Source organism: Saimiri boliviensis, chromosome 6, assembly GCF_048565385.1.
Source record: "Saimiri boliviensis isolate mSaiBol1 chromosome 6, mSaiBol1.pri, whole genome shotgun sequence".
In the NCBI taxonomy this organism is placed as follows: Eukaryota; Metazoa; Chordata; class Mammalia; order Primates; family Cebidae; genus Saimiri; species Saimiri boliviensis.
The window spans coordinates 77,308,869-77,321,081 of record NC_133454.1 but is presented as its reverse complement, the minus strand read 5'-3'; the positions used below and the strand labels follow the sequence as shown (position 1 = coordinate 77,321,081).

Below are 12,213 nucleotides of genomic sequence, written 5' to 3'. Positions count from 1 at the left end.
GTTTAAGCCATTCCCCTGCCTCAGCCTCCTGAGTAGCTGGGACTACAGAAGCACGCCACCACACCCGGCCAATTTTTTGTGTTTTAATAGAGATGGGGTTTCACCATGGCCAGGATGGTCTTGATATCCTGACCTCATGATCTGCCCGCCTTAGCCTCCGGAAGTGCTAGGATTACAGGTGTGAGCGCCAAGCCTGCTTGATCTTTTCTTAAAAAAAAGTCCCCTACTGGTTAATGCAAATATTAAAACCAAACAGTTGAGATGGATAAAAAACAATGTGGCATAAAGAACATTCTAATCATTAAATGAATCAACACAAAATTGCTTCCCATCTCTGAAACACACTGGAGACCAGTTGAGGAAGTGAGCTGACCCTTACATTAGGTGGCAAAGTCTGCTAGATTTCAAGTTTCAGATCAGCTGTAATAAGCCATGAAAAGCTCTGAATGTTTTACAATAGAATCAGTCTCATCGAACCCAAACTGCCTCGCAGCCAGAATCCAAACTGAGACAGTAGATCAGGCGTCCCCAAACTTTTTACACAGGGGGCCAGTTCACTGTCCCTCAGACCGTTGGAGGGCCGCCACATACTGTGCTCCTCTCACTGACCACCAGTGAAAGAAGTGCTCCTTCCTGAAATGCGGTGTGGGGGGGGGGCGGATAAATGGCCTCAGGGGGCCACATGTGGCCCGTGGGCCGTAGTTTGGGGACGCCTGCAGTAGATGGTAGGTACATCCACATTGTCTCAGCAGGGACCAGAACGATTACACCAGACATCAGAGAGTTCTAGAAGTTCATATCAAAGAAAAAAAGGAGACGTGACGTACACAATAACACTACTGAAATATATAATAGGGACTTTTCTCTTCGCCAAAAAAAAAAAAAAAAAGGTAAAAGGAGAGAAGCAGTTTCTGGAATGTGGAGGGGAGGATGAGACCTCGGTTGCTGGGGTTCCTGGGTGTACCTGCAATGATCCCGTCCATTTGCTCCAGGGCGGCTTCCAGCACATGACTAGCATCAGACGCCATGACTCCTTTTGCCTGCCTAGTCTCCTCCTCTTCTTACTGAAAATGTAAATACAGAACAAAGGAAAAATTACAGAAAGTTCCATGTTATGCATATGAGACCACAAAAACCTTTAATTCCATCATCACACAGTGTGTTTTCAAAAGAATCCTAGTAGCCGACTTGTCGTTTCTGCATCTCCCAGGCCTCTCCCTCCTGGTATGAGTGCCTTTTCCACGAATCTTTAGCACACAATCCCAGTCACTTCTGTCATGAAAAACCACTGGGGCTTTCCAGAGTCACCTGTGGGTGGCAGCAAGACAGCAATTGTTAATGCCTTCCCAGGTGTAACAATTGGAGTCCCAGGCTCCAGAAGCTCCAACCACACTGTGAAAGGCTCCAGTAAGTGGCGTAGGAGAGCCGTGCACCTAACAGGGACATTGTCAAGGTGTGCAAGGAAGGCAATGCAATGGCGGGGCCCAGAACACGACAGTCCCTGCAGGCATTTAACTGTCTTACATCTGCATTTGCCCTAGGCCTGCAATGCTTTCCTTGGGTGGAGGGGAGCCAGGCTGAGAGGGCTCAAATGCCACTTCCAGTCCTCCAACTGGGACAGGGTGCCCTGCCTAGAAGGTTGCAGGCCACAAGGATGCAGAGAGAGTACTGTCCCAGGAGCACTGTAACTGACCATCTTAGATCCACTCTACCCAGCACCATTCAAGGTTCAGAATCCCATCTTTTCAGGGCAGATGAACATCTCCAAGGATATACAGTCCAGCCACTCCCTTAATGCTGTATCCCCTAGCTATAGCAAACGGGGAACTGCCCAGTGCCTCTCCCCTGCCCCTCGGGCAATTGCTTCCATCTCTGGACAACTCTATCTTAAGAAAGGTCATGGTGAAACCCCGTCTCTACTAAAAATACAAAACATTAGCTGGGCATGGTAGCACGTGCCTGTAATCCCAGCTACTCAGGAGGCTGAGGCAGGAGAATTGCTTGAACCCAGGAGGCGGAGGTTGTGGTGAGCCGAGATCGCGCCATTGCACTCCAGCCTGGGCAACAAGAGTGAAACTCCGTCTCAAAAAAAAAAAAAAAAAAGAAAGGTCTTTAAACTGTCTTTCCAGGCCTCCTCTCACTTTTCTTGTTCTCCATCCTCTCCCTGGGTAGCAGGGAAGGATTTACAACAGCACTTGTAATCCTAAAAGAATTAGCTCATGTCTGTAAACTGGAGGAGTTGCTGTTTGCTCCTTCAGCAAATCTACACATGTGCCTAATGGCCATACACGTCATGGAGAACAGAGGCACGGCTCCCACACCCAAGCATGGCACAGGACAGGAAACAGATGGTTCTGAGGCTCTCTGGTTTTTCTTGTGAAGTGGGACATTTGGAGTGAAGAGAGGAAAATGGCACCACACAGGAGTGGCTTTGGAGATGGTGTGGATAAGGATCTCAAGACCAAGGAACCACACTGGCTGCACCAGGAAGCAAGTTAAATTCAGTCTCCAAAGTCAGACAGCTTGAGTTCAGACCCAGCTCTGCTATGTATTGTGTAATCTCTGAGCCTCAGTTTCCTCATCTGTAAAATGGGGATAACAGCATCTAACTCACAGATGGCATGATGAATAGGTAATTAAAATTATGTAGAGAACAATAAGCACATTCCTTTGTACAAAGTGTTCAGTATGTTAGCTATGTCTTTTTTAAGTCAGAATATAACATCAGGACATACTTTTGCCAGCTCAAAGGAAACTTTAAACAAAAATAGGTAGGTGCAGGGAGAGAGAACCAGATAAACTCAGGAGGCTGCTTGATTTGGAGGCGGCAGGCATGGGTAAGGAAAATAAGCAACTATGCCTCTGGAGCGGGAGAGGGCAGGGATTTACAAGCGCAAAGGCCAAAGAAGGTTGAGAAGCAGGCATTCAGCCTCAGGGGGTCAAGAACCATTGCACAGTTAGCTTGGAGGGAATGAGGATGGGAGCTCACAGGGGTGTCAGGGAACCTCACTGGCACCTCAGGGCCCTGGCAGGAGCCAGACAAGGTTGCAACAAGGAGCGAAGCTGCTTCGAGGTGAGATGAGCAGCCCAGGCTGCTACAGCAAACACTGTGTGGAACTCCTGGGGCCTGAATGGAAGCCAGCTTGGGTAGGGATAAAATAAGAGGTAGCAGGGAAAAGGGTGGAGCAGGAGGGAAACAACCTGCAGATTCTCACCTGTTCAGCAGAAGGGGTATTAAAAGTTTGAAATAATCCCTCCAAATCCTTCCCACTGCTTTCTCTAAGGGGAAAATTCCAAACTCCTTACTGTGGCCTAGGAAGCAGGTCTCAGAATCAGGCCAGGCCATACTCGCATTGCCTCCCACCCCCGCCATCCACCCATCCATGGCTCCTCATGCTTCAGCAGCATTGGTCTCCTGTCTGCTCCCAAACACTGCAAGACCTTCCCTCCTCTGCAACACCCCTGCCACCCCGCTACCCTGAGCTCACTCCCCAGCTGTCTGCACAGCTGATTTATTCTCATGCTTCAGGGCTCAGATCCAAAGTATCAGAGAGGTCTTCCCCATCCCCCACCCCACATAAATCTGCCCCTTCAAAGCACAACAAATCCACAGTATCTTGTTCTATGTATTTGTCTCCTTGCTAGCTGGTCACCTTCTCACAAAGGCAGAGGGACTCTGTCTGCCTTGTTCACTCCTAGGTTCTTACTGTCTAGCAGATAGATACTTGCGAATAAATAGATCCATGCAGCCAGCACTGTGCTGGGCCCTAGATGGATATTGATAAATCAGACCTAGTCTCTGTCCCCATGAACCACACAATGTAGTGAAGAAGACTGAAGTATGAACAAATAATTATGACACAGTGCAAGGTGTGTTGATAGAGGCAGGTGTGCAACTTCCCTGGGTCTTGAAGGACAAGTAGAAGCTGTCTCAGAAGGTGAGGAGGAGAATGCTGTTCCAGGCAGAGAGGGTGGTGCACATGAAAGCCAGGGAAGCATGTAAGGGCAGGGTATAGTTGGCAAAGGTCAAAATGGTTGATGAGATTATGCTGGAGCACCCAGCTGCTCAAGATGAGTCAAAGCCTTCCATGAAATTCACATACACAGGACAAGGGCAATGCATGAGAGGAGCCTGGGAATCACACCTACCACATCGGAGGCCTGGATGCCAGTGCCTAACAAATCGAGTGGCCTCACATGTAAACATGACAGAGATTTTGTTAAAGAAAGAGCTCATCTTTCAGCGGACGGGACACATTGATGAGCTGTGATTGGCCTCACTTGAGGCCTTAGTACCTGGATATAAGGGGAGAAAGTAGTTAGGAGTGTCAAACCCAGAGGGCCCAGGCTATGTGCCCCTGCAACAGAAGGGCCATAAAATAAGACCCATGGGCCTTCTGCCCAGCGATGAGTTTGTACTTGGCAAACAGCATGCTGGGTGGACCCGTGGGAGCTGGCCTGAAGTGAAACATGATTCAAGGTGCATGACAAGCATCAGAAGCCATGACTCCTTTTGCCAGCCTACTCTCCTCCTCCTGAAAATTCAAATACAGAACAAGGAAACATTACAGAGTTTCCACATATGCATACAAGACCACAAAACCGTTCAAATCCACCATTGTATAATGTTCTTTCATAAGAATCCTAGTAGCCGATGTGTAGTTTCTGACAACACACAAGCAGCCAAATGGAAGAGATGCTCGGAGAAAGGGACTGGGGATGGCGAGGGACGCATGGAGCTTCCTTGCCTCTCCAGGGCCGCTACCCAGCAGCACTTCCATGGGTTCACCAGCCCTGAACTTCTCCAAACCCCTCCCTTCATTTAGGGTTTCTTATAGAAGCTCCATTCCACAGACATGATTAATTCAGTCATGGGTCACTCAGTCCTGGGGACTGAACTCAGTCTTCAGCTCCTCTCTCCTCCCCAGAAGGAGGAGTGGGGAGGATTGGGAGTGGGGCTGAAAGTTCTAACCCTCTATTCACATGATTGGTTTCTCTGGTAACCAGCCCATCTGGTAGGAGTCACCTCATTAGCATAAAGCTGAGTAAGGCTGAAAGGGGTTTATTAGGAATAACAAAAGTTGCCCCTTTTCTGTGTTAGAAAACTGGAAGGAGACCAAATATATATATTCTTTATTATAGTAGTCCCCCATTATCCTTGAGGGATATGTCCTAAGACCCCCAGTGAATGCCTGAAACAGTGGATGGTACCAAGCCCTATATACAGAATACGATGGTTCTTTTCCTGTACATACAGACCTATGATGAAGTTTAATTTATAAATTAGGCATGGCACAGTAAGAAATTAACAACAATAATTAGTAATAAAATAGAACAATTATAATAACATACTGTAAAAACACTATGCGAACGTGGAATGTGACCTCTTTTTTTTTTTTGAGACAGGGTCTCACTCGGTCACCCAGGCTAGTAGTGCAGTGGCATGATCTCGGCTCACTACAACCTCCACCTCCCAGGATCAAGCGATTCTTGTGCTTTAGCCTCCTAGCAGCTGGGATTACAGGTGTGCACCACGAGGTCTGGCTAATTTTTGTATTTTTTTGTAGAAGACAGAGTTTCACCATATTGGCCAGACTGGTCTCGATCTCCTGGCCTCAAGTGATCCAGTCACCTCAGCCTTCCAAAGTGCTGGGATTACAGGTGTGAGCCACCATGCCTGGCCTTGTAATCTCTTTCAAAATACCTTATTGGATGGTATCTTGGGTAATCGAATCTCAGGAAAGCAAAACCATGGGTAAGAGGGAGCTACTGTATATCATGTGTATCATATCATAGTATCACAGGTCTCAGAGGTAAATGTGCTGTCTGATGACATGCATTGTGTTCAGTGTCTTCCACATTGGTTCCTCCCACAGGGACACAGTATCTCCTAGGGAGCCAGGGCTCAGCAGGGATATGGGGCTAAAGTGCACCAAGCCCCAGAAGTGATATGCCAGGGAGAAGACAGAGAGCGCATCCAGAAGAGGCAATACTTCAAAGAGAGCTGGAGAGCCAGAATCCAACCCAAAATCTCAAGTGACATGTGAAAACTCAGGGTGACATCTAAGCAGATGGTGGACGGTGGGAAGTAGAATTTTTTTTTTTTTTTTTTTGAGATGGAGTCTCTGTTCCCCAGGCTGGAGTGCAGTGGTGCAATGTTGGCTCACTCCAACCTCCGCCTCCCAGGTTCAAGTGATTCTACCGTCTCAGCTTCCTGAGTAGCTGGGACTACAGGCACCTGCCACCATGCCTGGCTTATTTTTTGTATTTTTAGTAGAGACGGCGTTTCACCATGTTAGCCAGGATGGTCTCCTGACCTCATGATCCTCCCACCTCGGCCTCCCAAAGTGCTGAGATTATAGGCATGAGCCGGGAAGTAGAATTTAAATCATGCTCCCCACCAATGAGAGGAGAGCTACAACAGCTACCAAAGGACCTTACACAGCATGGACAACAGCGGAATCAACAACATGCCGGGGTGACTGTAAGAGGGGCACCCAACCAGCCCAGGAAAGAAAAGAACAGGCACAGGGAAGGACATTGCTCTTATCACACACCATACATTGACACTTGCTACATGGGACCAAAGCAGTTTTCAATCTCTCTGGATGCTTAATAGCTGGCATTTGACCCTAACGAGCAGGCTGACTTCTGATACTGAGATACTGTCTCACCCCAGCCATAAAGATAAGGCAGGGTATGTTGTTTAAGATAAAAAATGCAGTCCATCCACAATTCATAGGCTGTCATCTTCCTGCCTGGGACAGTGTCTGAGACTGAGGCTCCCGCTAATTACAGGACTGAACCCTTCTCTTTGCTGCCAGTCAGGGAGAAAATGATCCCCCACCCCTTTAGCTGTAAATACAGTCAGTGAGGAAGGAACAGCCATGTTTTAGAATGACAGGGTATGATGACTGGTTACAGCCACATGAACTGCACCACAGAAGGCCGGTGTGGGACCTGGAAGTTGATCAGGGAGCAAGATCCACATGTGTTCTAAAATATAGAAAGTGGGTCACAATTGACCCCCATCATCTGGTACTTTCTGAGGCAAACAGTGATTTCTGTGCTGTATTAACTCCTTTCATACTCGACAAAAGAGAATTTGAAGTAGGTAGCAACCACTGATTAAGATAAGTCTGAGGCAAGTAAACCTTAATTTACCCCACCCACACTGAATTCCATTTCTAAACTTCTTTTCTCTCAATAATAATGGTTAGGGTTGTAACTGATGTTTGGAGCAGGCTCACACAGCCCTGCATGCTGAAATGAACTAGGAACAGATCCAGAAGTCACCACTACTCCCTGCTCTTTCAGGATATTCTGAGCCTTGGACACAGTTGAGCCAGAGCCGAGACCTGACTCCTCAGCAGCTGTCGCTAGCCAGGGGCCAGTGTCCCTGTCTAGAAGGCCAAGGCCTGGGGAAGGAGGCCTCAGCCAAGACCCCACCACATCCACAGAACCGCGTTTCTCTCCTATCTCTCCCTTCCCCAAGTGGCAAACAGATGATAAAGAAGTGTCACTGGCCAGGCTCAGTGGCTCATGCCTGTAATTCCAGCACTTTGGGAGGCCAAAGTGGGTGGATCACCTGAGGTCGGGAGTTTGAGACCAGCCTGACCAACATGGAGAAACCATGTCTCTACTAAAAATACAAAATTAGCCCAGTGTGGTAGCCGGCACCTGTAATCCTAGCTACTCAGGAGGCTGAGGCAAGAGAATTGCTTGAACTCCAGAGGCAGTGATTGCGGTGAGCCGAGATTGCACCACTGCCCTCCAGCCTGGGCAACAAGAGCGAAACTACATCTCAGAAAAAAAAAGAAGTGTGACCCTATCACAAGAAACTGAAATATTTACAGGCCTCCCATAAACCACAGCTGCTCTTAAATGGTTATTTTAAGAAATACCTGTTGCTAACCCTAAGCTTAAGAGAAAGCCTCTAAAAGGATATTAGAAACATCTTTGGTAGAGTGGAGCAAGAAGCCATTTGGAGCATCCAAAATTAAAAGGGCAAAGACAGATATGCAGGAATTTGATGGCAGTGCCTAAATTCTCAATCACATCCCATATCAAACCAATAACTACTTTCTTTCTAAAGGATAAAGAAGGCAGAGTACAGCTTTTATAGACGAACAGACTTGAGTTAAAACATGGGCTCTGCTGCATAATGGTTGAGTCTTTTAAGCGTCTTTTAGCCTCAATTGCCTCATCTGTAAAATCAGTATAAAATCAATCTCATTGTTATGGGCAAAAGTAAACAAGACAGAACTCAGGTAAACATTGCAGGCTGAACCTAAACATCTAACTGAACTGCTCCATTTAAACAACAATAGAGAGATTTATTTTGAAAGAGATAAACTCAAAAGGACACAATGTCATAGGCAAAAGGGAGAGACCAGGGTACACTTACGCAGCAAGCCTGCGAGGGCAGCCAGTCCAAAAGCTCAGGGAGAGATTTCATCAGTAATATGAAATTGACAGAACACGTGGTGCATCTGAATATCTTAAGAGACTTACATAATTGGTGAATACTTTGTTTAATTCACTAAGAACAGATAATGACAACTGGGGGAAAATAATAAAGTAGCAGAACAAGCATTTTTCTAGAGATACAGACAAAAAAAAATACGGGACTAAAAGAAGCAGCTGCATCTGAGGAAGAACGATAGGGTGGAGAGGTGTCTGTCTTAACAATTTACATACAATTATTTGACTCTTTAAATTGTGTGGATATATAGTGGTGACAAAAAATAAAAGAAATCAAAAGATTAGAAGAGATAATACGTGTGGCATGGCAGGCACAGTGCCAGCATTAAATTAATGCAGTGTCTGTATCCTCTTTAGTTACCATATATTGGGCAGAAAACTGTTAGCTACTTGCTAAGGGTTTATCCAACATTAGCTCACTTAATCCCCACACCAGTTAGGAATTATTCTTCCCCTGTTACAGATGAGAAAACAGATTAGGCAACTTGCCTGAGGATGCACACTGTTTTTCCTCCTGCTCTTCCACTTTTCTGAGACAGGAACCCATTTGGAGGGTTTATGAGGGATAGGGTTGACATGATTTGACTTAACCTTTTAGAAGGATTACTCTGACTGGAAAGTTATGGAAAAAAAATTATTGCTTGGAAAACAGACTACAGGGGACACAGCAGTGAACACAGGAAACCCGACAAGGGATGAGGTTGCTCAGACCATAATGAATTAGGTGTTCTAGTTCCTGATATACCTTGAGGACAAAGCCCGGAAGATTTACTGATAAACTGGACATGGGCATGAGAGAACAGAGTCAAGTATGCCTACACACGTTTTTGCCCTGAGTCGCTAGAGAATGTGGAGGCCTGCAGGAGCAACAATGTGGAGTGTCTGGGGGTGAAATCAGGATACCGGTTTTGGAAATGTTCAGCTTCAGATGCCTATAGACACCATGGAAGTTATGCTGAGTAGCCATTTGGAAATAGGAGTCTGATGTTTACAGAGAAGTGGGATGGAGATGTCAATTTGGGAGGCATCTTCATAAAGATGTATTTAAGCAATTGCATGAAGTGACTTAAGAAGTGGTATAAAAACAGAGGAGACCCCAGGACTCCCGGAAACACTCCACCATGCAGCCTCCAGAGAGAAGAGGAATGCAGAAAGGAGACAGGAGGAGCAGCCAGGAGAAGTGAGAGTGGCACCCTGAAGCCAACCGAAAGGTTTAGGGATAGAGGGTGCACTCAAGTGCACCAAATGCTGCTGAGTAAGACCAGAGCACTCCTCTGCAAACTCATGCTCATGGTGATCTCATCTGTTCACACAGCCTCACCTGTCCCTGTACTACCTCACCCTTCTTACCCTAGATGACTACAGTAAGCTCCTAACTGGTGACCACTCTCCAAGCAGCTCCACCCATTCACTCTGCACTGAAGCTTCACCTGTCTTAGTAGTCCTCAAACTCTGCTATTAATCAGAACCACCTTGAGAGCTAATTAAGCAAGAGGCCCAGCCTCCTATAAGTAGGGAGAGCCTGACCTTTATGGTTGACTTAGCCATATTCTGATTCTGACCAAAGTTGAGGAACTGACGGCATGCAAACACAGCCCTGCACTAAGCATCCTTTTGCTTAGACAGCCTCGGGGGCTGGCCACCAGCCACACGATAGAATTCATGGTCTATCATCACATGGACTCAACCCATTTGGTTTCAGCTTTAACTTTTACCATACATACCTTTTGGCAGACCTCTGCCCCATCCCAACCAGATAGATGCCTTATCACTAGTGGACTGATCCTAACTGTTAGTAATTGGCTGCCTGCACTGCTTTCCAGCTTTTATGCCCATGCCCACAGCTATCCCTGCTAAATTCCCATCAAGCCAGCTCTTCCAGGTAATCATACTTAATTCTGACTAACTAAATGGGATCTCCCTGATCATCTTTTTCATCCTGAAGGAAAGGGACGAGAGCAGCTGTGCACAGCCATCTATGGGTCCCTGTGGGATCGCCCATTCTGTAAGCACTGGATAAATGTTTACAGATTTATTGACAAAGTAACCAATTCATTGTCCCTGGGAAACTAAAGTCTGGAAGACAGTGGAGACTGGAGTGAGGCTACAGAAGGTTCTCCACGACAGCTCCAAGCTCTCCCCATCCTGAATAGCCACCCACCTCTCCATATTCTCATAATGGGTGGGGCCCAAATGCTCCCCATCCCACCCTGGTGATGCCCCCATGGTTACAAGGTAAAAATCTGGGAGTCATCTCTGGACCTTCCCTTTTGACACCCTCATTCAATTGGTCACCAGATCTGGTAAAATCTCCTTCCTCGCCCTCTTTCAGATCTGTCCTCTCATCTTCACCTGCCCTGCCATCATCTCCTATCAGAATGACTGCACTGACTACCTAACCAGTTTCTCTGCCTCCAGCCTCACCTCCTCCTCCCGACACACACACAGCTCTCATCCTCCATACTGCTGCCAGAAGAGTGGGTCTCTTTCACAAATCTCACCAAGGCTCCTCAGCATTCACAATGATTCGCCAGCTTCCTATCACCCAGGCAACAACGGGAAGCCTGTGGACCTGAAGAGGAAGTTAAGGACCCACAGGGCGGTCAGGAGAGTGGGCTCTGTAGTCAGACCTGCATGTAGATCCAAGTTCTTCCTTTCACAAGCTGTGCTCCTGACGAGCTTCTTAATGTCACTGAACCTCATTTTACCCATTTATAAAATTCAGGAGAAAAGAAACACATTGTGGGATTGCAGGGATTCAAAATCGGGTGGGAGTTCACAACCCCAGCAGTCGTAATTCTCCTGGCCATACCTGGCTCCGGCCCTGAGCAACAGCCAAGCTATAGGCCCCAACCTGCTGTGGCTTCTGGGGCTACTTCAGTGTTTTAGCTAAAGTCCCTCGTTTGACCTGCTCAACTTCCACTCCTGTTTTGAGGCCAAATTCCATCATCATCATCTCCAAGGATCCTCTCCCATCCCCCAGATGGAAGTGACTGCTCCTGACTGGGTCCCCCTCCCCACTCCCAGGACAGACCTCTCCAGGGGCGCCTTTTTCTGAGTGATAAGCCCCTCACAGGCAGGGCTGTGTCTCTGGCCCTGGAGCTCAACTCCCATTCTAAAAGGGAGAAAGTGGAAGGAAATAAAAGGTCACTTGTCTACACTGGCGAGGCTCTCAGCATAAGCAGTTGAAGTTGTCCCTACCTTCTGCCAGGGACCACAAGCTGTACCTGTCCTCCACAGGTCCTATCCCGTCCTGAGGTCACCACCTGTCCTGTCCTCCACAGGTCCTATCCCATCCTGAGGTCACCACCCCCACAGGATCAGATCTGACAGTGGAGAAGAGAAGCAGCACACCTGGCCTGAGAAGACAGCTCCTCAGAGCAATGGCAGAGCCCACAGACAGTGGCTTCAAATCACAACGATGGACAAGGCCAGGGGCTCTCCATTTCCCTCGAGACAGAGGATCCCAACACAGCAAGACATCCAGTCACGACAGAGAAGAGCCTGAGCAGGATAGAGGGGCCAGGCTGCTGAGAAAGTTGCTCTCAGAGTTGCTGAATGCCTTTAGTGAATATCAAAGTCTAATAAAGGTGAAGAGTCAGAGCTTTCTTTTGTCAATGAATAGAAGCTCAAGTAGCCTAAGAGACGCTGAAGAGGAGAAAATAAAAGAATGCCACTGAAGGTGAACTAGCGTGCTTAACTAGTCTCTATCTAATCACAGTATCAGTA

At 47.3% G+C, this 12,213-nt stretch overlaps 1 protein-coding gene across 8 annotated transcripts in view; it reads right to left on the bottom strand.

Moving 5' to 3' along the window:
- Positions 1-12,213, bottom strand: part of PPFIBP2 (PPFIA binding protein 2) — a 143,995-nt gene that overhangs the window by 110,314 nt on the left and 21,468 nt on the right. For all 8 annotated transcript variants that reach the window (XR_745078.3, XM_010339478.3, XM_010339565.3 and 5 more), the window contains exon 2: positions 965-1,064. Coding sequence is in view for 7 of the 8 variants with exons in the window: in XM_010339478.3 (XP_010337780.2) it covers positions 965-1,028 (64 nt within the window). In the remaining variant the exon portion in view is untranslated. The remainder of the gene's footprint in view (positions 1-964; positions 1,065-12,213) is intronic.